This window comes from Lepidothrix coronata, unplaced genomic scaffold (assembly GCF_001604755.1).
Source record: "Lepidothrix coronata isolate B3197 unplaced genomic scaffold, Lepidothrix_coronata-1.0 Scaffold154, whole genome shotgun sequence".
Taxonomy (NCBI): domain Eukaryota; kingdom Metazoa; phylum Chordata; class Aves; order Passeriformes; family Pipridae; genus Lepidothrix; species Lepidothrix coronata.
In genome coordinates this window covers 388,596-412,824 of record NW_016690334.1, presented here as the reverse complement: position 1 = coordinate 412,824, position 24,229 = coordinate 388,596, and the positions used below count along the sequence as shown (strand labels likewise).

At 46.3% G+C, this 24,229-nt stretch overlaps 1 protein-coding gene across 10 annotated transcripts in view; it reads left to right on the top strand.

The window, feature by feature from the left end:
• The window catches only part of SPNS3 (sphingolipid transporter 3 (putative)), a 53,497-nt gene extending 29,476 nt beyond the window's left edge, over positions 1-24,021 (top strand). For 5 of the 10 annotated variants that reach the window (XM_017828855.1, XM_017828857.1, XM_017828853.1 and 2 more), the window contains 3 exons: positions 2,305-2,370; positions 8,449-8,547; positions 11,133-11,977. In XM_017828855.1, the coding sequence (XP_017684344.1) occupies positions 2,305-2,370; positions 8,449-8,547; positions 11,133-11,300 (333 nt within the window). In that variant the 3' untranslated portion in view covers positions 11,301-11,977. Of the gene's footprint in view, positions 1-2,304; positions 2,371-8,448; positions 8,725-11,132; positions 11,978-17,177; positions 17,391-17,522; positions 17,774-18,666; positions 18,763-22,719; positions 22,730-24,009 lie in introns of those variants that run through there. The other 5 variants (XR_001877030.1, XR_001877031.1, XM_017828851.1 and 2 more) reach the window with 5 other exon arrangements.
• The last annotated feature ends 208 nt before the right edge of the window (positions 24,022-24,229 follow it).

Below are 24,229 nucleotides of genomic sequence, written 5' to 3'. Positions count from 1 at the left end.
CTGACTTCCAGGGTTTCTGTTGGGGTAGATGGGCTGAAATGCTGTGAGATTGCTCTCCTCCCTCTGGATCCCCAGCTCTTGACTTCAGAGAGGCTCTGTCTCCATCTGCTCTGTCTCCAAAAGCAGCTGAAAGCCCTGTGCTCACTGCAGTGCAGGTGCTTGGGAAAGTCATGGCTGAACCCCAGGAGGTGAGGAGGTGACCCTACATCTGCAATCCACACAAGACCTTAGGAAAGAAAAGAAAATCTAACAGAGTTCTGTCTCTAACATTAAGACAATTCTGTTTGAATTTATTACTCTGTGGAGTATGAGGCCTTAGCCACTGAATATCACATTTTCTTATCAAGGTTAGTTTTTCATTTATTTCCAGTCCTTTGATCTCCAGGTTGACAGCATAACTTATTTCCTAAAGATGAATTCTACTTTTCTTGCACTGGCCATGACATGCTCTTGTTCTGAGGGCTTGTACAGACTAAATAACTTGGAAAAAGCATGAAAAGAAAGAAAAACTGGAAATTACACTTTAGAAGTGCTAAACATCACAAGATTCCTATAAGGGAGATAGATCAATCTCTCATTTGATGTATGAAGGCAGGGAGTCATCTATTCCATTGGTGATATCTAGGAACAGTTTGGAAGCCTTCAGAACCTTCTGCTCTAACTGTTGGATTTGCATCTTGTTATATTTAAAGTATCAGCCAGGATCTAAATAAATCTCTTTGCTCTTTATCTCTTTCCTATTTCCCTTTAACTTGCACTATCTCTTGCTACCCATGGCACCACTGACAGAAGATAGGTAAGTTCATACCACTATTGGCTGATGAATTTGGATCTTCCAACAGATCTACTTCAGAGAATTTTACCTTGAAATAAAGGGATGAAGGGCTAATATTTTCTGGGGAGTGCAAGATTTCACAGCCAGTCCTTATTGCCAAGTGTCTTGGTAAAAAGCTGAGCTGTGTGATTTTGCTTCCCATGTTAACAACCACATTTTGTGTTTGCCCAGAGTTCTCTAATGTAGATGTTTCATTTGCTTTCCAGCTAAGGCTGGAGCAGTGATATTGCAACAGTCCTGAACTGGAGAACAACAGTTGCACTCTATCTCTTGTGAGGGCAAAGCCTGCCAAGGTTGTGTCAGTGGGCAGACTTGGACAGTAGGATGCATAAATCCAAGACTAACACATTCTCAAGGAGTATGTGAAATGACTGATATTTGTTACAACTTAAGGAAAAGCAACTGTGTGTGAGGGAATGGATTCAGCTGCAAATTAGGAAACTTGTATAAAGTGTTGTGAAGAGAAAGATATCTGGATAATGGTCTATATTAAGTATCTCAGTTCTTCAAGGAACTTTTTGTCCAAACTGGTTTGGAGAAGAAAACCAGAAAACTGGTTTGGTTCTGAGCAGAACAGACCAGAACCACAGAGGAGGCAGGAAGATGTGCAACAGGTCTGGTTCTCCTTAGGAGCACATAAGCCACCCCTCCAAAAACATCTGGGCATTTGCCACTGTGCCTTTCCTAGAGCAGCTAAAACATCTTGATCAAGGCCTTACTGAGCAGGAGGCCTGTTGTAACCATGGATTTTATTTCCCAGGTGCCATCTGACTTTGTGGCCTGTGTCCTAAATAGAATCTGCCTTCTAGCACTGCTCCACCTTGACAGTGCAGCTTTACTGCTCTCCTAAAGCCTCACTTAGCCTGGGCAGGCTGCTCCAATCTGTGTCCAGGGCTGGCTGAGAGGGTTAATATTCTCTGAGCCCCCAGCTGTAAGAACTGTTGGGGGCCCTACCCCTTTTCCTGATGGCTGGGTCTCCATCTGTGATGGATTAGGGAATTCCCACAGGGCACCAAGGCTTCGAGGCTGCCTGTTCCTTGGAGTCCATTCCATTTTGGAAGTTCTCTCTCTGAAAGAGCCTTTAAGATTACTTGTATAAGCACAGAGGTGCTTCATTTGCAAAGGGACATCTTTGATAATTTTTCAAACCTGTGCTGAAAGTTTCTCTTCCCAGGGTGTTGCTTTCCTCTCCCTGGGTTCAGCAGTTCATCAGGAGGATGGTGTGTGTTTCCTATTTTGACTCTTCTGCTGAGGATTTGTGACACAAACCCCACACACCTTCTCTGGTTCCTTTCCCCACTTTTAAGATGCAATTAGTGTTTGTAAGCACAGACAGAGATGTTCAATTTATAAATAAATGGGTGTGTAGGACAGCTCTCCCACAGGCACAGTCAGTGAGCCTGCCTTCATCCTTACACCAAAGAAGGACCATGCACTGTGGACAGTCACTGCTTTCTTCTCTCCTGCAGATTTTTATTGCATTTGGAGAACTGTTTTTATCTGTGAACTGGGCTGTTGTGACAGACATACTGCTGGTAAGTGCTCAGGCATCTACTTCCTTATCTCAAGTTTTTTCTCAACATAATGTTCCTAAGGCTGCATCTTGGTGGCTTTCTGGGAAGAGATGAATGAACTCCTATCAACAATCCCCTTATTGGTACCCTGCCCACACTGGGGATGGAATCACTGCTGGGCAAGGATGCCACTGGCAATAGAGGTGTGGTGGTGCAGTCATCCAAGTTATTGTGAGCCTGGAAAGGAGATGTCCTGGCTTGGATGGAGCTCCTGCACATGGAACTCTCTAGTGCTGCCTGTTCCCAGAGCAGTTTGGGTTTCTGTACAGCTCTGTGTTGTTGGGTGTCTGCCAGAAAATGGTCTGCACCAGAAACAGGTCATTTTGTGTCTACAATCAGGTTTTCTATTTGTGCTCCAAAGGTTTAAAAACATGATCCAAATGAGGGAAAGTCAACAGTCTGTGAACTATGAACAAGTTGTTTTAATCCAGAATACAGTGCAGACGAATTCCAGCAAGTCCAATTCCTGAGTGGTGCTACGGTGCCAAAGGGCCAGGCCAGCAGTGATGGTCACGAGGATCTCAGGGATCCCAGGGCTGACACCACAAGCCCAAGGAAGGGCAGTGCATGATTTCATTTGAATTCTGCCATCAGAATTTCTTTAGAAAGCAGTGATGTGAAAAGCACACATCTCGTGGCACTGTTAGTCTAGGTTTCAATGAGCAGCTCGGGTTTTTTATCATTTCAAAGGTTTTTAGTTAGTAATTTTTTAACACACTTGAGTTTTTACTCAAAGGAGAAATTTGGCAATCTTTCATTTATGCTGTAGCTCCACAGTAACTGATCAGTGCCTGTGTAAAACCTGGGACAGATGTTGTTATTAACACTGAATTAGAGAGATTATCACAGTCTTATCAAGTAGTTTATATGACTTTTTAATTAAATGCATAGTAAGAACAAGTTGAATACTGTCAATTAGTCAAATAGGCAAGGAAATGATCTACCTTGTTCACTTCTAGTAATGAGACTGCAGAAAACTGATTTAAGTACCAGAGCCAGACTTAATTAAATGATTGACAGTTCTTCTGTTGCTCCCCATGGGCACAAGACAGAACATTTCAATCAACACAATCCTTTTCTACAAAGGATGGAGTGCTGGGTCACACAAGAGACCCATCCTCGCCACTTTGGGACCCCTGTGCTGCTGGGTGTGACTGTAACCCAAACATTGCAAGCAGGAAGCTCCCTGAGAGACAGGGATTGATGTGGGATTGAAGTGTGGTACAGGCAAAAGGCTGCTGCAGCTGGTACTGAAAGTGGGGAAATGGTGTGAAGCCACCAGGACAAGTGAGAGAAGGCACCAAGCCAAGGGCACAGCAGAACAGACATCTCCAACTGTTTCTTCCCAAGCAGGAGTCCCGTGTTTCCCGTTTGATGTAAAAGTGTTTCATTCTGGGGGAGCTCAAACCTATTTGCAGGTTGCTGCTGCAAACCCTGCTGTCATAATAAATCTTTCATTTAAGAACCACAGTGAATGCATTCATGTGTAGCACAACACAGCAGCAGTTCCCAAGAGTTTAGGACAGCAAAGGAACCTTGCAGGCTGTGCCTCCCCTGGAGCACAGGTGCCTACGAGCTTGTGAGGAACCCAAAGTTTCCACCAGGGAGTGATGGCACCATGGCCTGAGTTGCTCAGATACAACTTGCTTAGTATCTCTTCCACCCAACTAAACAGCTGAGCAGAGATAAAAATATCTCTATTACAGTGTTCTTTGTGAAAGGATGTGACAGAATTGCCAAATGCTGAGCCCTGTGCAGTGACCAAAGTGCCCAGTTGTGAAGCACCACAGAACTCTCCTTCCACTGCTGTGACCTTGCCTTGACATTAGCCTGTTTATCCACACATTTTATAGTTGAAGAGCCTTTCTTTACATTCTGATTGAGATGAAGGAAAGGAACTCCTTACCTTTCATGGGTCTCCAGCAAAGCCCTGCCGACACTGACTGTGTATTGTGTTCTCTTTCCTGGTGCTGCTCCCTCCGTGTCAGTTTTCTGCACTCTGGAATTTTCATTAAAGGATAAATAATGCAGTCAGCATTAGGGAAATGGCTGCCTGCTTAAAATCTCAGCCAGCAGCAAAAGGGTTTTGCTTCTTCTTTGACTCTCACAGAATGGTCAGAAACAATTATCCTATGAGAAAAGAGCTGGAGCCTTGCAGCAGAGAACAGGTGCACAAAAACTATCACTGCTCCAAACTGACAACTTTTATTAGCTTCTGTTTCAGTTTATTTTGAAATCACTGGGGTTTTGTACCAGATCCAAGTATTATTACAATTACCATTCTTTTTACATCAGTTGAGGCACCACTGAGGGATTTTTTTAAGTTTCTCAATTTACTTTTCTCTGAACTCCTCCATCTGCATTTTAATTCTGTCCTCTGTCACTGTTAAAGAGGCAGGTGACACTGAGTGAGGTCCTGGTGATGTATGATGAGGAAAGTGAGGCAGATGGTTACTGTCAGCTCATTCCTTCAATTCCTTCCTGAACCCAAACTGCAAATCCTGGAAGGAGGTTCAGTTCCTTGGTTCAGTTCCATCATTCCAGCCTCAGTTTGCTCAGGGAACGCTGCATCACATCCCAGCCTGCAGGAAGTCTGTGGGGAGTGCCACTGCATATCCTGGATCCATTTAAATCCAGAAGAGAAGGAGATTCTTGTCTCCCAGGTGACCAACACCCCTCACTGCATTTACTTTAGAATATTTTGGGTTTAGGTACCAGCAACGTTGCATCGATTGGCAACAAGTGGGGAGGTGACAAGTTTGGCTGAACTCTGTGGTGGTGTGCCCCCTGGGAGCAGACATTCAGTGGATTACCAGGAATGTGCTTTGGGTTGGATCTCTTGAATTCTAAATATTAATCATTTTATCAGAGAAATGATGGAACTGAGCTGAATTTGGGGGTATCTGCTCATTTAGTGGCAATTTTATCCAGGAGTTGGGTTTTGTCCTGCTGGAACCCCACAGGTTTGCTGTATTTCTGCTGTTGCAGTGACTGAAGGGTGCCACAGATAACAGCAGTAATTCCTCTTTTTGCCTTGTTTGCCACGTGAACTGGTAGGAGTTCTGACAATGTAGCTGGATTTGCTAATGTATGTTCTTATTTTGCCACAAAAATGACTTTTCTTTCTTCCCACATGGCACTACTAGCCAGACAATGTAGCTAGAAATTCATTTATCCTGCGACCTGTGGAGGTGAAGACAAAGGGAGATGCTGGCTGAATGATAAGGACTTTCTTGCTTTGTGGCTGTGCATCAGGATGCAGTGCATGGAGCCACCTCTGTCCTCCTGCTCAGTGTAAACACAGAAATCTCAGCTGTACAACTCCAGTGCTAATGTGCACGTGGAGAGGGGCTGGAGCTGCCCTGCTGCTTTACTGGGAGGCTGTACCTGGAGTGTCCCTTAGGAAACATGTTTGTCCTCTGTGAGGTGACAGGACTCTGTCTTTTAGGGTTGTGGCAGCTAATAGCATAGGAGATGCTGGAGCTGGAAGCCTGTGTGGGCCTTTGGAAGGCAACCAACACATTCCTGCCTTTGGAAGTGCCCTGGGAGGTGCAGGAGTGTTCCCCAGCCTGTGTTCCATCTGCTCTTTCAGCTGACAGCTCTGTGACAGCGTGTGCAGGAGGGTCTCTGGAACCCCCAGACACAGCACCACAGGCTTTGCAAACTCCACCTGTTTGGGCCTTCCCTGTCCAGGCCTCTGGGCTGGGATCTCCTGGGAGAGGGGGGGTGCAGGACGTCACCAGCATCACTGCCAGGGGGTGGGGCCCTGGGCAGTCCCTGTGGCTGGACAGGAGGCTGTGGCTACTTCAGAGTCCCTCTGTGGGGGCATCTTTTGTTTCTTCTTTTCCCAGTGAATCCCACAGTGCCTGGAACTCTTGTTTTCCATTGCGCAGAAGAACCTGAGTGACAGCACAGGCAGTTTGTAAGACCCTCTAAACTCTAGGAAACGTCCCTTCCTTCTATTTTTCTTGTTACAGCTTTATTCCACCTGTCTGTTGTAGTTAGAGAAATGGGATATCAAAGAAACGTGGTAAGGAGGTGGTGCAGGGCACTGGGAGAGACAGAGCCCATTTAGCTTCTCTCGTGCTTGCAATGCCCACGATACAGTAAGTGCATAACAATGTCTGATTTGTATTTCTCAAACACAGCCTGTAAAAGAAATCTGAGTGTAGGACAGATGACATGATATCCTTGGAGAGCCAAGACCTAAAAGTCTCCAGTGCTGTACAGTCTGTCAGAGCCAGGTCTGTCTGAGCTTCCCAAGCTCAGAGTTTTCTACTGTAGTTCCTTTATCTCTCTCTGCACAAGAGCCTGTTCCCAAAATGCAGATGCTCATCTGGTACTCCAGGAGTGTTCCAAGAGAAAACAAAGCATGAGGAGACTGCAGACCCTCAGTTAGGCCAGAGTGTGCCATGGCCTCAGTGAGGAGGAGCTGGGGGACTGTTCCTTCATCCCATGGGTGACAGGGGTTTCAGAGCAGCCAATCTCACATGACTCTGCTCTTGCTGGCCCAGGACTGGGTGCACTGTCGTGGCAACATGGCATCAGAGAGGTTTTCTGTAACTCTGAAGAGATATCCAACACATCCCTGGTTTAATATTTATTATCGTTGAAGCACTCTATCTAAATATTCCCAATGAAAAATAAATGTTCCATCCATAGTTAGAAATGTCTAATTTGGAGGGACTGGGAACAGGGAGGGATACAAGGGAGCTGCATGTGCCCAAAGGAAGGAAGGAGGTTGTGCCTTCCAATCCAGCTGCACTGTACAGAGCTCTCCTACTGGGTGCAGAGGGGCTGGTTAGGAGTGATTTGTGTATCCAAGGTTGAGGCCATTTTTGGCTAAGAGGGGCACTGCCAGTGTTCCTGGTTCTTTACTAAAACTGGCTGCAGTATGGAATAAGCAGGACTGAAACTCTAAATTAAATGTGAGAGCAGGATCTTTTCTTAATTTTAAACCAAATTTACCCATCATGTTAATGTTTCCTTGAAGGCAGCTACAGGGCCAGTATATAGGTTATATACCTTGAATTTGTCTCCTGATAAAACACCAATCACACTGTTAATTTGTGTTTGAGACACACTTAGAGATGTTTAGATCACCTTCAAAACAAACACAAGTTGTGGGATAGAGGACTGGGAGAATATTAAGCATTTTTTCTCTGCTATGAGCAAGTGGTTGGAAAACAAAGGTATGAAGGTTTGAAATTGCTTCTGTCTCATTCTGACTGTGAATGCATTTTGTGTAAATGCATTATTGAAAAATACACAAATTATATGGAATCATGCTGTACTTCTTCAGGCACAGTTGATCTTCAGTAGCACAGGCACAAAACCCTTATTACCCTCAAATTACTATATTTTATTTGACAAAATGGTTCTAATCTCTGTGATGCTTTGCTGTGTCCTGGATGTGCACAAGTCTCCAACTTGCTATATAAACTGTGTGCACTCACAAGCAAAATCATTTGGAGGTGTTGATATCCAGTGATCTCAGGTGATACCCAGTTACAGGCAGTGCCATCACAGCACCACCAGCCACCTTCTGGTCTCACAGGTTGGGTGCCCTCCCTGTGTCTCCCTGTGGTCTGTGAGGTCCCAGCTGACACCCTCTACAGCCACAGCAGCTCCTTCGGGCTCCAGGTCCCCCAGAGTCCCCCCAGCACTCCAGACCAGGCCTGCTGACACAGGTCACAAGAGACTTTTCCACAGGCTGTCAGTGCTCAATATCCTTATTAACAAATCATTATGACTGCAAGGAATACTTGGCTGGAAGCTTCTGATAGTTGCATGGCCAAATGAATCTGTGTAGTAAGGGGAGTCCTGGTTTAGTTACTTTGTTGTCGTTCCCTCCCGTGTCTTCCTTCCCCGAATGTTTTTTTCCCTCAACAAAACATGCAATGTACTCTTTTGCCCAGAAGAACTTCCGTGTCTCCAAACTTGTAATATAAAATAGAAAAGTTAATGCCTCCATGTCTGTGGGGTGTCCCAGAAGCAGCTGCCACTGCTGAGGCTCTCTCTGGTGCTGTTTTGTTGCAGTACGTGGTGACCCCGAGGCGCCAGTCCACGGCCATCGCCCTGCAGATCCTGCTGAGCCACCTGCTGGGGGATGCAGGCAGCCCATACCTCATCGGGGCTGTAAGTGAACTCCCTGCTTTGGAGCCTTCCTTAGGGGAAAACTGCCACAAACTGAAACACAGAACTGCAGACACTACCTAGTCCAAAACTACAAATTACTTATATTGCTCGTGCTGGTTCTAGAACACAGACATTATTTTTTACCTGCATGAAACCCCTGGTCCTGTGACACTGCAGGTGGGTTGAATATAATCCTATATAGAATATAATCCTATCCATGCAGTGTGTAGAAATCTATTTTGATTTGAAATGTGAAAACTCACGTATTTTTGAAGGCACACGTTTTTGCAAACACAATGTCATGGGTATTGTACTTGGATTTAAGCACTTTCTGCTCTTGTGAGGAGTTTCATGGAAATTAATCAAATGCATTTAAAAGCCAAGTCTCAAAATCTCAGAGTTATTGGTCTCTTGGAAATCAGAACAAAAGTGATGCAATTTTGCCATTAGATACTACTTGGCCTTTAAAGCTCTGGTCTCAAAGCACCTTAACCTTGACTTTCATATTCCTTGAGACCTGATTTCTCTGCCCTGCCTACATTTACCTGATCTGAGGTGCTTCTGGACAAAGCAGCCAAGTCCTGTTTTCTCTGTGCAGTTCATTAGTTTCAGTTCCAGTGGATTGTACCTGTCAGTATTATTTCCTTCCCTCATTCTTTGTGATTTAGGACACAGTAGCTCTGCACACACCAATCACCCACTTTGATTTTTCTGCTTTACTGGACATGGGAGAGAGAGTGAGTCCTTGTTGTTGCTTTAAAGTTTTCTTTGTATGAGAGTTTATTTAAAGTTCACCTCAGGACTCTCTGTTGGTGCTTTTCCCCTGTTAACAGTGGCAGGGTTAGACAGGGCCAGCAGTGCCCCAGTGAGCTGTTCCTGCAGGCACAGCTGCTGCTCCAGCCACACACGAGCTTCCCCTTGTCCTCAATTGGGTGAAAACCAGAGTTTCAGCTGTGTAATCTGTCTGGCAGAGAAGACACCCTCTCTCACTGAGGGATTCCTCCTGCTCAGCCTCTTTTTTTGGCAAATGAAGAGACCACTTTGCTCATTCCTGTGTCTTAGGAAAGTCCTGCCCTCCCACTAATCCGGCTGTTTGTGTGTGGGAACAGAGCACCCAACACCCCTGTGTCAGGGACAATGGCTGACATGGGATGCAGCAACGGGAGGAACCCCAAAAGCTGAAATACCTCTTGTCCCTTCTCCTCTGACCAATTGTTTAAGCTTCCTGCCTGAAAGGTGAAGCTGTTTGTGCCTCTACCCCCCCATGTGTCCTCTGAGGCCTCGTGCTGGCGGTGCTGTGTCACCCTGTGCAGGACCTGCAGACAGGCACCTTAAACAACAGCTCACCCAGGAGTGTGAAGGCAAATAAAGCTTATCCAGATGAGATTAACCTCAGGTAACCTTGCAACTTCTTACAGAACAGAGAAACAAACCCAGGAATAGAACTGCTCTGTGTCCAGGTGGGATGGTGTGCAATGAGCACCTCATTTCTTCTGGAATGCTTCTGTGAGCCCAAACACCAACACTGCCCGGGACTGCTGCTGATTAAACACTGAATCTGCTTTCACATTCTGCTGTTGTTTTATAACCTGCTTCAGCCAACCCTTTATCTTAAAATCTGGCTGAATAATCAGGGAATAGTCTTTTTCAGTGTCTGTTTTTCTTCCCTCTACGCTCCAGAAATTTTTCACTAAGCATCTTAACATTAAATGCATTCGGTTTCTATTGTGGCCATGATGCTTGCTGTAGTCTCTAGGTGCCCATTTAGAGTTTATCTTGCTCTTATCTGCCTAAAGTGTCATAAATAATCATATAAAACCCAGCAAAGGTTGAAGAGTCTCATATTTGTGCATTTCAAATCACACGGTGCATTCTAACTATTAAGAACAAATGTGGGAATAAAAATGACTGCTTTTAACATTTATCTTTTTGTTTATGCTAAGAAGAGATTTCAAGTTCCTTGAGTGTTGAATCTTATTGAGTTTCTTGAAATCAGCTTTTCTTTCTGTCTGCAAAAATAAAATTCATATGTATCATTCATAACCTTTACAACTTCATCCTCCCACCAGTGCAAAAAGCAGCTGCCTGGTATCTTCTTCTCCCAGTTCCCCACTGTGTCACTCCATGGCTCCTCAAATGCCTTTTGGCTCAAAAGCAGCCCCCACTCTTAGCTGTAATTAATCTCCAGCTCTTCCCTTTCTAATGAGTGTTGCTGCTTGTGCCTGTATTGATGTTAACCCCCTGTTTCTGTCCAGTCAGGGAGGTATAAAGTTATTGAACAGCACCAAGAAATGCTAAAGGTCATTCCCAAATGCCTGTGCTGTGCTGGCTGTCTGGAGATGGGCTAGGAAATGGTGAAATGTATTTCCCACTCCTGTGAGTGGGGGCACTGAAGGGATGAAGAACATGAGATTCCTCGAGCAGTGGAAGCTGGAGAGCAGGGCAGTACAGGTGTGCTTGGCAAACCCAGGCAGCAGCCTCTCATCCTGGTGTGCCTGTCTGATCCTTCCCAGGGCCACGCTGTGACCAGGCCAGCGTGAGGAAGGGGTGTTATCCCAATTAATGCAGCCTTGTTCCCTCCCCAGATCTCCAACGCCCTGCAGGCCCGGGGTGCTCCATCCTTCCAGAGCAGCTTCCGGAGCATCCAGAGCAGCTTTGCCATCTGTGCCTTCGTGGGGGCCTTTGGAGGAGCCTTTTTCCTCCTGACATCTCTGTACATCGAGGGAGATCGGAGAGAAGCAGAAAGGCCCTGAGGGGTCTGTATGTCTGTATAACTTCTAGACTCATAGCTGGTGGCTTTCCTGTGTGGACACCAGCCATGGTATGGGATCTGAACCACCAGTATCTGTGTTGTGGTAATGCCACGTTACTTTCTATAAAAAAGATAAAGGCAAAATCCCAGCAAAGTCTCAGACTGAATAAACCTCCCATGTCGAGCAAAACAGACCCCAGAGCTCACAAGGGCCAGGGAAGTGCTGGTAGTGACATCTGCAAAATGCTGCAGTGCCTGGAGGAAATAACATCCTTTACTGTAGTGCACCAGTGCAGACTGCAGGGAGCAGGAGGTTCTTCTTCTGCTCTGGTCTTTCTCAGCCCTGTAGAACCAGTCCTGGCTCTCTGTAGCACTTTTCCCTCTTCCCAGGGAAGTTCATGTTCAAAGTGTAAAAGACCTGAAGTAAACCTGTTGAACTGGACAAAACACATCCTCAGTCCCCTGGGTTCTTACAGCCTCCTTCTGCTCTGACTTGGTTTTCCAGGTACCAGCAAAGAACTGTCTCTCAGAGGAAGATGAACTCTGGGGCGAGATTTGCACAGAAGAAAAGACCATCCTCCCCTTTTTCTTTCCTTTTTGCTTAATGAGATACAGCTGGAGAAAAGGCCAAATCCCAATTCCTCCATATGGCAGAAAATCCTGCACACTGACTTTTTTTGGATGCTTTTGACTGTGAGTCAAAAATTGCTACTGCATTGGCATATGGCAACCCTCCCCCATCTGCAGCCAGGCCCGAGGACTCCGTGGGGCTGGGGAGCTCCAGGAGGTGTTTTATGGAGCTGTCACTGGCACCACTGCTGACCCCAACAAGGCAGGAGCTTTGGAGGCACAATGTCTCCTGGAGATTAGGGAGGGAGGCCTATGAGTTCTCAGCAGGATGAGATTTGTCTGCAGAATTTGCAAAATATAGACAATTCAAAGTCAGTGTCAGGTTCAAGAGGAGGGGGTCGTGATTATTTTATATGTAATGTGTTAATGGTCTCTTCCTAATCCTTTGAGGCTCTTCAGCATATCCTCAGGCCTTGGGTAAGTATCTCCTCTCAGGAGGGAACAGAAGCTGAAAAACCACTTAAACAGAACTGTCTATTTGAGCTCCTGTCTCTCAAGTGCAGAGGATTTGAGATGTAGTATCTGCTGTCTCAATATCATGCCAGATACATGATCAGTGGGGCCAACTTTCATTGTTTGTCACACTGTAGTTTCCAGCAGCACCTTAAAGCCAAAGCCTGAGGAAGATATTGGCGAGTGAATTGCAAAGTGTTATGAATCTTGCCTGATTCTCCCAGTAAATCATAAGGATCATAAAGCACAACATTCCTGTAATGGCTGTGAATGTCTAATGTCACTATATATACCATAATTCAGCAACTGCAGGTTTTTGTTTCTCCTTCTGTCTACCTCATTTTTAAAAAATCTGTTCTGAAATCTGACTTAGACCCAGGTAGTGAAGGGTGACCATTGTGGGAAACAACAGAGAAGCTTTTTGTGAAACCCAGTAAGAGTGTGATAATTGTCTCTAAAATAAAAGTTGGTGTTCTGAAAGACTGAGCAACTTTTTCTGGTTGTGAAAGCCAGCCATGGTCATTACACCACTGACCTTTTGGAAGTTTGTCCCACAAGGGATTTTTGCTCTTGGATGTGAAAGCAACAGCTTGTAGAGGTCTAAGAGCTTCAGGCATGGCAGGATTGCAGCAGCTCCACAGTGCTTCCCTATTGCTATGCTCAGGATTTGCCCTGGAAACAGATGAGCTATTTATCACTTTTGTTAAGTCAGCATTAAATTCTTCTAATAAAAAATTAACCAGGAGCTGTATCTGCCCACTGTGCAGGCACGGATTTGACATATGAGCAAGAGATGCCAAATGCTGTTCTGGAAATGGTACATGGAGTCCAGGACAAACTCCTTCCTACTCCTACTCTCCTCTCCTCCCTGAAAGCCTAGAAATGAGCAGGATCACTCTGACTAGTTTAATTCCATCTTTTCAAATGCCTCTCTCTTTTCTTTGTAATTTAAGGGCATTTGGCAATTTTTTGTTATTTTTTGCTGAATTTTAGCAGGATTAACACCCACTTGGGTTCTGGCCCTCTATCTTAAAGATGGAACCTCACTAGGATTTGTAAAAGGAGGAGAATTTCATAACGTTTTCTGCATGTCTTGAATTTGCTTCTTAGCAGGTGGCACCAAATTCTGCACTGAGGGGTGAACTTAGTGCTGGAGGAGGCTGTGGTGAACTGCAGCTATTTCAGACATTACACTCCTTTCATGCCACCAAAAAACTTGGATTAGGGAAAGCCACAGAGTCCTGGCACATGGACAGTGAAGGAACTGAAGTTCTTAAGGCATCAGCTGAAATACCTGTTGTTTTCTACATTTCCAACTAAGTACAAGTAAGAGAAAAACAGAGGGATTAAAAAAGTTATTAAATTTGCTGCTTTGTCTACACTGGAAAGAGCTGCTGCTGGAAGCTGCTGGTTATGGAGATGGTTTGTTCTGCAGCATTCCTGCTGCCTGGAATCTGTGACCCTTGCAGCAACTGAATGATAATGTGTATTTTCTGTAACTGTTTGTATATTCTCCTCCTGCCTTTAACATTTCTTCTTTGCTCTTTCCCACCAAAACAGTGGGAAAGAGGCACTTTGGAACAGCTCCAAATGGTGGGATTTTATAATTCCATTCAGGTAACCATTTTGATCTTTTCCTCCCCTTCTTCCCTCATTCCCAAAGCAGAGACAGATGACCTTCAGTGCTGTTTATGTGGATATTTTTTAAACAAGTTTTAGAGCTCTGCTTTGCATAAAAACGGCCTTCAGAGTTGTGATTATTTGGAGCTTCTTCCAAATGGGTGCAGGACACACCTAAGACACAACAGTGCTGTGCTGTGTCCCCAGTTCTCCAGGGGTTCCTCCCACCACTGATGTGCTGTGACATTGCTCTCAGCACAGTTTTAATTGTCAAAGACGTTCCACGTCACCCTTTCTCTCCTTCCCAAACCAGCAGCCCCGTGCACTGCTCTGGGATGGGATTTCCCAGCTCCTCAGGATCTCCCTGTGCCAGGGCTGAAGGTGGCAGAGCTCCCAGGTGACAGATTTACAGCTCCTGGGTGGGTGCCCTCTCCTAAGAACACCTCGTGTTTTGCTCCTCTTTGCCCTCGTTACTTGTGCAGCCAAATGGTCTTTTGCAAACTAAGAAACCCCAAAGTCCTCCCCTATCCCAAAACTTTCGGGGCAAATGTTTTCTTCAGAGATCCTTCTGCTGGTTTGCAAACACTGTTCACTCCTCAGGCCTCCTTTGAGCACTGGGTTCTCCCACCCTGCCCATGAGGGTACCTGGGACCAGGGAGCACTCCCCTCATCCCTTGGAATAGGCACAAACCCCATGGAAGAACATCTGTGGGGCCCTGCCAAGTCCTGCTGCCATTCAAGTAGCTGGAACTGGCTGTGTTCCATTACAGGAAAGCCACTGGGTTCATCTCAGTTCTATAATTATCCTCATTGTAATCCAATAAAGCCTTGGAAAGGTTCTTAGAAGGCTTTTTGTTTATAAGGGAAGCAAAGATTGATATGAGGAGACTCTTGAGCCTGATGCTGGTGAAGGTGATCTAAGTTGTGGGAATCTCACTTTGTGTAATTTAATGTTTCAGAACAGTTTTGTTATTAGTATGTAAATTACCCACATACCCTGGGATAATCAGATGGCTGGAATTCAGGACAGTATTGTAAGGGCTGTCAAATCCCATTGCAGGAAAGTCCTTTGGAAATGCCCTGTTCAAAGTGCCCAGGTTTGGACTGTGACTCCATCCCAGCCAAGGGGGCTGGAACAGGGCTTGGGAAACACACCCTGTGTCCCTAAAACCAGGATTCTGTGCCATGAAAAGCCTGACCTGTCCAGGACTCAGCTCACACTGTGGCACTAAGGTCTGACTTTATCTGCTCATACCCTCTGGTGTTAATATTCCTACAGTTAATACTTTTCTGTATTACTGTGAAATGCTTTTAAATGGTATCGAAAGGTAAATTCATGCATTCATGTACACAGGTATAATTTGCTTTTCAGTACTGAATGTGTTGGGCAGGAGGCTTGAAACTGATGCAAAAGGATGGGAGTAATTTTTGAAAGTACTGACTCCAAGCCACCTATTTAATTCCACCTCAAGTACCCTAGGAAGTGGCCTGACTTCTCCCTTCCTTCATTCCTTTTTTCCCAAGAGCCTTGCATCCCTCTGTTCCTGACAAAGGCAGGCTGAGCAGCTGTGTGTTCAACACTCAAGGAAATTAGGCCATTTACTTAAAGATTTAATTATGGGTTTAGAAGCCTAATCTTGGGCACCTAATTTGGAAATCTTGGTTGTAGGGATTTTTTTTTCAGGAATATTTCTATCCTGCTCCACGAAAACATCACTTTAAGAAATGCAGGCCTGTGAGCAGAGCTTAAGCTTCAGTGTGGGAGGCAGTGCAACTGTTCTGCACAACTTTTTGTCTTTGCAGGTTGCATTTTCAGTGCCTGAACTTGTTTTTTGTGTACATGGACACCTTGCACAGAGGAGATGTCACTGGGAGGGGGGTGGCAAAGGTGGGAGCAGGCAGGGCTGTGAGGGAGGACATGGAGTGAAAAAGGACACCTGAGTTCTTGCTGAGATTATTTCCACAGTAAAACCAGTGAAAAGAAGTTTCTTTAACCCGTTTAGAGATAAATGTGGATTCATCGAGTAGCAAAATAAAATGTGGATCACATAAAATGTGAGAAACATCTGCCCTCCAATGAGGCTGCAGAGGTGCAAGAAAAGGACCCAAATTCCTCCTCCTCGTCCTCTTCCTCCTCCTTGCCTTTGGACTTTATTTCCAAAGGCCCTGGAAAGCCAGAGTTAGGACTCACTTGTCCTGAGGCAGGATCTGTCCGAGGGGCAGTGACACCCACCTCCAGCAGGTGCTGCGTGTGTCAGACACGCTGGGGGCAGTGCAGGTTGTCAGGGACACTCTGAGCTGTTTGTACTTGCTGCCCAGGCAGCCTTTGCTCCGTCCTGTTCTCCACCAGCCGAGGGCTGTGACAAGGGATAACAAGGGATAATGTTATTCTGTGTCTCCAGGCTCCTTTCCACTGGGAGCTGCCTCTCCCGGTGTCAGCTGAGGACAGGACACGGTGTGACAGCACAGCCAGCACAGGTCCCTCAGCGGGCTCTGGAATGTGGCTTTGCTGCTGCCCTCGTGGCTACAGGGAATGTGTTCCAGCAGCCGGGAATGCTGAGAGCCCACGGGAAGCTGTCGCTGTCCCTGCCAGGGAGAGGCCTCCCAGCACAGGAGGCTGGACAGGGCTGGGCACTCCAGGGACTGACTCCAACAGGGAGCTGGGAGTGCAGGGACATGGGAATGAACAGGAGGAGCAGTGGGGAATGAGGAATGACATCCAACATCCCATTCAGCAATGGTGACATCAGGATTTTAAAGAAATGTCCAAATATATTGGTTCCTTGAAGGGATTTGTTTTAATCTGTGTTAGAATAGGAGTTTATATGTGCATTTGCCCCTTTAGCCCACTGCTTTAATAGGATTACCTTTAGCATCACCCTGTGGGCTCTTCCACTCCTCATTCCACATCTGCTGTGTCTCAGCAGATCCAATCAGGTGTTTTTTCATTGCTCAACAGCACAGAGGAAATGAATTTTTCTGGTGAGGGGAAAGCACAGCAAATAGCTTGATTCCCCTCCCCAATACCATCTGCAATCACTTTTGTGCTGCAAATGAAGGCAATGTTTTCCTGGGTCAGAGGTGCCTGATTATTCATAGCACTTTCATTTCCAGCAGCAGAGTCATCCCATCCCTGCCAATCATCATCCTGGTTTGTGTTTGGTTTCTTTTACAGGGCTCTGGGCTTTGCAAGTCTAGCTGCTCTCCAAACTCCTCCTGTTCTTTGTCGCTTGTCCTGGGCTGGTGCCAGCAGTTCTCAGCTTCTGAAGAGACCAACAAGGGCACTTTGGCACCAGTATTGCAGTTTTCTCCCATCTTATGAGATCCTGTCTGTTTTTAAAAGAGAATGAAATGGGAAGGAGGGAAGAGTGTAACACTCAGTTCACTTGTAAGTAGCCAAAAACCCCCCAACTGAGTAGTATAGTATTTACCAAGATGGATCAGTGTCTTGGTTTTCATGGCATGTCAGTGCTGACTTTCCTCCAGATTTCTTCAGTTTGTCTTTTTTCATCTTGTCAAGGTTGTTCTGAAAGGCTTTGAGGTCACAGCCACCAGAGCAGGGATGTGGTCAGTGAGGGGCCCCCAGACAGGGCCACCTGCGAGATGAGACCTTCACAGACACCAAAGGAAAGCTTTCAGATATTCAGTTCTTGCAGCCTAAACCAGCACAAAACAGGTCAGTGTTCTCAGGAGGGCTCCCCTTCTGCAGGTTTGACTGGCAGGAATTTGACATGCTCCCTGCCATAACCTGGGAGTGGGAAATGGCAGAGAGTTGGGAAAAACAAAGGAGAGGTGTTTGGATTAGAGGCAGCTCAGAGATCCACAGAAAGGAGAAAAGGGATTGGCAAATCTCTGAGTAGAAGATGTGCTCTAGTGAGGTGGGCAGCTCTTGGCTTCAACACAGCAGTGCCAGGACAAAGGGTTGATGGCTTCTGTCTCTGGAGTGTGGGATCTCTGTGACTGGAGATGAGGAGGTTTCACCAATTCCTGCTGACCAGGTCCTGTGTCATGAGGGATGTGGAAGGGCTCTCTCTCCAGCATGGCATGTACATTTAACTGTTAGAAAAATGAATTTTTGGTAGGCAAGAGGAATCTGCTTTCAGCCTCCCCTTGGAAGGCTTTAGTGCCAGTGAAGTATTCCCTGAACCAGCACATTTTACTGGAGCTGTGTCCAATGGTGGGGATGGGAGCTTGTGCTGGTGTACAGCAAACAGCTCAGGAAGCACCTGACAGAGGAGGAAGGAGTGGAAAAGTGGGAGAAAGTGAACATATGCTAAACTAGAGTGTCTGAAACTAATGGGATGTAAACCAATTCAGGCTAATGAAGCTTTTCATGAAATAAATCTCTGCTAAGCTCCACCTGGACTCCTGCACTGCCTCTTCCTTAGATCAAAGCACTTTGCATTCCTCTGGTGCCTACAGGTAACAGTGAAGAGTGTTAAAATTGCTGCCCAAACATTGCTTTACTTCACACCTTGTGATAGCCACGGGCTGTGTTTGGCTCTAACAAGCCTGACATGGGGTAGTAAGTTTGGAGACAATTTAAGTGTGTTTATAAAAGAAGGACATTGTTTAATAAGTGCCTGTTACTGGCTGCATTATAGTTTTCTGGGTATGTAAAACATTGCAGTCTGATGTTTCACATATACACACCCAAAATACAGGGTTAAGGAGGGACCTGAGCCAGTGGCACAGCTGTGAGACACATCTGTACCTGCTGCACCCACAGGACACCTCCCTGCGTGCCAGCAGCACTGAGGGAACTGCAAACAAACATTTCCAGAGGTGGGCAACAAGAAAAAATCCCTGAGATGAACAACAGGTACTTCAAAGATCCTTAGGGGAAGGGTTTTATTCTAAAGTCAGGCAGTAGCTTTAAACCCTGTACAGTTTCTTGCATTTTTTCCTGAACTAACCCTGGCTGGTCTCTGATGGAGGCAAGATACTTGTTTTTCTCTATCTGATAAAATCACTCCTGCATCTCCCCTGACTAAAGATGCTGCCAACATTTCACTGAAAGCAGGATTTTCTGTTAATATCTGCAGAATCTGCTGATACACAGCAATGATGTACAGTTTGAGACTAACACTGACTTGTTTTATATCGTCACGGACTGGTCAGACAAGGTGCAAGTTCTCCCTTTAAATGACCCTAACACATGAGGAGAACATGCATTTAACCACTGGAAAACCCACTGCACAATCCCCAGGAGCTACCTAAAGACATGCTGAGCCTTTCAGGATATTTTGTCTCTTCAGCTGAGATTGGTACACTTTTGGGCAGCATTCCTACAGGATGGATGTGCTGGAAAATCTGGTCACATTAATTGGGAGCTGGTGGAGGAGGGAATTGAGTCTTGACTGTTGCTTCCAAACAGTTGGAGCTGGAGGGAATCAAACTCTTACTTGAGTTCTTGGTGGTGCTCAGACGGGCCATCTGTCCCTCTGTGACAGCAGCAGGGACACAGGGAAGGGTCAGGCACAGCTCCTGCTTCTGAAAATCTCATCTGGTGAAAATCAGCCTCAGAAGTATTTTTGTAGAGCTTCAGTGGCAACAAGCCCATTTTCTGAACTACAGGATAAAACACACTGTAAAGGACATGTGTTGATTAATTTTAAAAATACATAGAGTGACCTGAAGGAGAAAGGGAATTACTTCAGTGGGAAGATGGAACAGGAATGAAGACTGATTTCCATATGAAGACTGATTTCCATAGGTGCTGGAGTGTGTCTCAGCCTGGCAGGAATAAAGAACCATCATCCCTGCAGGGAGACTGGCCAGGCCCAGGGTCACTCAACACCCTGCTTTAAAAGTGGCTCTGCTCTGAGGTGGAAAGGCCTGGATTGACAGAGGCAAAGGGCAAATAAATCTTCCTGCTTTTAGACCCCTGACCTGCTGCAAGGGAGTGAAAGAGCTGCACACTCCCAGCAAGCCAAGGGGTGGTACTTTAACGTGGCTGTGTGAGTCTGTCTGTCTGTCTGACTCTCTCCAGGGTCAGAATTCCTCACCTGTGTGGCAAAACCCTGGTTTAGCACTGCTGGAGTGGGAACCCTGGGTTCTCTGTGTCACTGGGAGGCTCCCCCTGAGGGACTCAGGGGTGGCACTGTGTTTATTACTGAGCATTTAGCACAGGACATTCTCCTTAAAACAGCCTCTGAAAGTGCTGCCAGACAGGGCAGTTAAACATGTCATTTAATTGCATTTCACCTCCAGACAGTTCCATGAACATAATGTTACATTAGAAAGCAGAGGAGGATGTTTTAAAACTCGTGTTTTAACATCCCAACCATTGCAGCATCCCAGTCTCCTTGGCTTAGGGATGTAGCAGGAATGGGCATTCAGCACTGATCTCTCTGCAGGGAATCTGCTGAAACCAGAAGTGCAGCTTTTTAATACATATATCACATATTTGACATAGTTATAAACTGCACCTTGGGTGATGTCTTTGCCTGCATTTCGTGCATCCATCGCTTTATGTTGCACTTGCATTACTCCAATTTTAAAATGTTATCAACCCCACCATCTTGTCCAACGGTAACTTTGGAGTGGTTTATAAAGGCCCAGGTGCTCAGACAGCCTTATTGGTGTTTGCAAGTGCTCTGAATGCCACAGGTGACTAATGGTGCTGATGACTCCTTTAACAGCAACCAGGTGTTCTCTCATTTTAAATTAGACCACTGCAACCTCACTTTGGTCCTGTCCCAGGTGCAGGCAGCTCTCTGAGTCTTATAAGAGCTCACAGTGGTTTAGCTTCCTTGTTGTTTTATGTCTGCCTTAGCAGAAGGGGTTTATTGTAAAGGACAAATACTCTAATGCAGTTGTTGCTTCATTAGGAATCCACTCAGGAAGTGTTTCTGGTTGGATTTCACTAACTGGAGTCTCCAGCAACAGTGTTGGGATGCTGAAGGCTGCTTTTAGATATACGAAAGCATTAAGACAGAATTCTGTACCCATGGAGAAGTAGAAAGTCAAAGAGCTTCAAGCTCTCAGCCAGCTGTGGGAGTTAGAAGGGGTAGGAAGTGTTATGGCACGAGGAACAGTCCTGGGAGGGGAGAAGAAGAAAGCCTCTGTCAGGACATGCATCTCTCCAGCTGGGAGAAGGCACCGAAGGGACTCCGTGGTGATGCTGGTGAGTTTGTGTTTGTTGCCTGTGCTTTGGAAGGTGTTGGCCTGGGAGTGCTCCATCTGAGGTACAAACCCTGCAGATAAAGGTTACAGCTGCCTTTTGTGTGGGGGTGACCTTGGGTGGCTGTAAGAGTGCCCTGGTTCCTGTATAACCTCCACAGCCCCAGGAGTGTTCCTGGTGTCTGTCCCCACTGCCCTGGAGGTTTGTCCCTGCTTGCAGGGGCTTGGAGGAGCTTCCCTTTACATGGAGGGGGCTGGGAGTTGGACACTGCTGGTGCTCTGTTCTGGTCTCTGTGTGGTGTAAAAGTAACCCCTGGTGAGCAGCACAGGGCAGAGGACAATTGATATCCCCAGAATGGGCACAGCCTGTTTGCCATTTGTCAGTGAAAGGGTAAACTGTGCAGGGAATCCTTTGTCACCTCCCTGCTTTCAGTGCCCCCATCCCCACCTGGGAAGGGGCTGTCTGGACGTGCCTGGGCACCACGGGGGGTTTTGCAGAGCACCCAGCACGTGTGGAGGTTGGAATATGTGTTCCTGAGGGACAGAACTAAATGTTGGCTCTGAGGAGACAAGTCCTGATGTCCTGTGAGAAATGACAATGTCAGTGCTGAACAAAGAGACCTGAAAATGTAGAACCTAAATAAGTGTGGGGCTGGTAAACAGGGGGTGTGTTGTATCCATGGCCTGAAGTGCATCCCTTGTGAGACTTACTCCTGAAAGCTGCATTAGATCAGTTATTCTTTGCTGGTGCCAGGTTGTTTCCTATAATCTTTTTTCCCTTAAATGTTGTGTCTGCTTATAACTTTTAATTCTCTTCGTTAAGCGTATCTGTGTGTTCATAAACAGCCTCGTGGATTTCCCCATAAATTTATTCTTTGTCTGATACTCATCCTTCTTAATGTTGTCATACAAACCCCACGTGTCAGCCTAAATATTTCCACATATACCTTTCAAACCCCTCATTCTCCCTTCCTAACCAATCCCTCCAGTCCTTTTAATTACATTTACAGTTTGCATATTTAGTTTGTCTCTGCTCTATAGAACTGTCTGAGCTTTCAATGGCAATCTTCCTTGGACTGCAGCTCTCCAAACAGCCTGCCAGCTTCCCATCTGCTCGGGAGCCTTCCTGTCACATGTAAATCATTGTCAATAGGCTGTGTTTGGGAACGAGGAGATTGCCTGCAATCCCTGTTTGCCTGACAGGCCCGTTTTCTGTAACATCTTGTTTAACTTGTGCTGTGTGTGACATTATCTCAGTGAGAATCCATCGTGTGGCTGAGAGCACGTGCTGCAGCCTTGCTTTAATTCTGTTTGCTCCCCAAGCCACTTCACTAATAATTGCAGGGCTGGTTGGAGTGTTTGGGGAATCTCTTCTGCAGAATTTTTTTTTCTCCTCATGGTTTACCAGATCCTTTCTCTGAGCATGGTTTTTGTAACATAATGCACGTACATCAAAATGCTTTTGCTTTTGAGTGACATCAAGGTCCCTGGGGGTCAGGGAATGAACTGAGTTACATACAAAGAAAATAGGGTATTTCCCAGCCCCATAAGCTCCAGGTCCTCTGTGTACCTGGGTGGAGAGGCTGGACAAGGAGCTGGGATGTGCTTTCCCATTGTGGAGCACCGTGGAGTGGCTGGTGCTGTGCTGGGCTCTGACTGCAGAGTGGTGTGAGGGGAAGATTAAAACGTGACAGCCCCTTCAGATCTGCTTCATCTTGCTGTGTAATGATCACTGCGAGGCTCTTCTTCCTCTAATGATGAATAACAACAGATAACTGGAGATTACACTGCTCTGCTTCGGCTGGAAACAGGTCTTGAAGCAGCTTTTCCCCAGTAATTCCTGACGGACTCTGCTCTGGGTGTGCTGTCACTGAACAGCAGGAGGGGAGATGCTGCTGCTGGCTGGGGAAGTGGGCTGGGATCCAGCACTCCTGGATGTTTTTGAGACAAGCTGCCAAGTTTATTGTGCTTTTGTCCCCTACTGGAGATAGATAATGCTCCCTGTTCAAATCACTGCACCTGCCTGGAGTTTGTTTGATAGTGCTTTGGTAGAAAGGGAGTGGAGTCTCTCATGGTCTGGGTAGGGCAGGGCCTCTCCAGGTACAACTACCAGGGATGGATTTTCAGTTTTGGTTCTGTCACGGACAAACCCACATGAATATTCTACACATTGCCCAGCCTGTTGAAGGGGAAGATCGTTCTGTGCCCCACAGCACTGCTGGGCTCTGCCTCTCCAGCTCTAACCCCAGGGTAAGATAACAGCTGGGTGCAGCAACCCCAAACTCATCCTAAAACGTTTGTCAGGTAATTACTGACAAGGGAATTGTAACGACTGTGCAGATGAAAACAAAGGACTGAAAAGGGCCGCTGTTGCCGGGCAGAGGGCAGCTGGAGCAGGGAGGGGGGTAAAGCCACCAGGCTTCACAAACCCTGTCCACACCTGCTCAGCTCCCAGCCAGGATCCCGCAGGGAATGCCAGCGGAGGAACAAAGAGGTTCCTTTAGTATTCATGTGGCTTTTGCAACTTCAAAGGCTCTAATCGTGCACTGCTGAGGGGGGTCCTGGTCCTGAATCCTGCAGGGAGAACACGGGAGTGTTTCCAGGGCAGATAAAGGTGCTTGAGGCAGGTGTGAGTAGGACCATTCCCCACTCGTGTTTTTTCATTGCTTTGCCCTGCATCCAGCTTAATTGTGACTCTTATCATAGTGCCCTAAATTAAATATTGGAGCTTTGACAACTCCCTACTGGTCACATTTGCACTGGTTTTAAAAACGGGGCAAAACAGGAGCTGCTGGCTCCTGAAATGAGCCCCAGATAAAACTTCACTGCTGACTCAAACCTGGGGCTGGGGAAGGGAGCTGGGATGTCCCAGTGATTCCCAGCACACGGGAAGATAGCTGATGGCTTCTCTGTTGATGAAATATGAGCTGTTTTGGGGAGCAGAGCAGTACCAGTGTCCCCTTTGTAGGAGTGCCCCCAGCACCTGGCAGGGAAGGGGATCAGCCCAGGCTGGGGCCTCAGGAGATCACTAGTGAATTAAAACCTGACAGAGTTACTCTTGCAGCCTTCCTCTAATGTTAGACTTGTCTCTCCAAAGAGAAA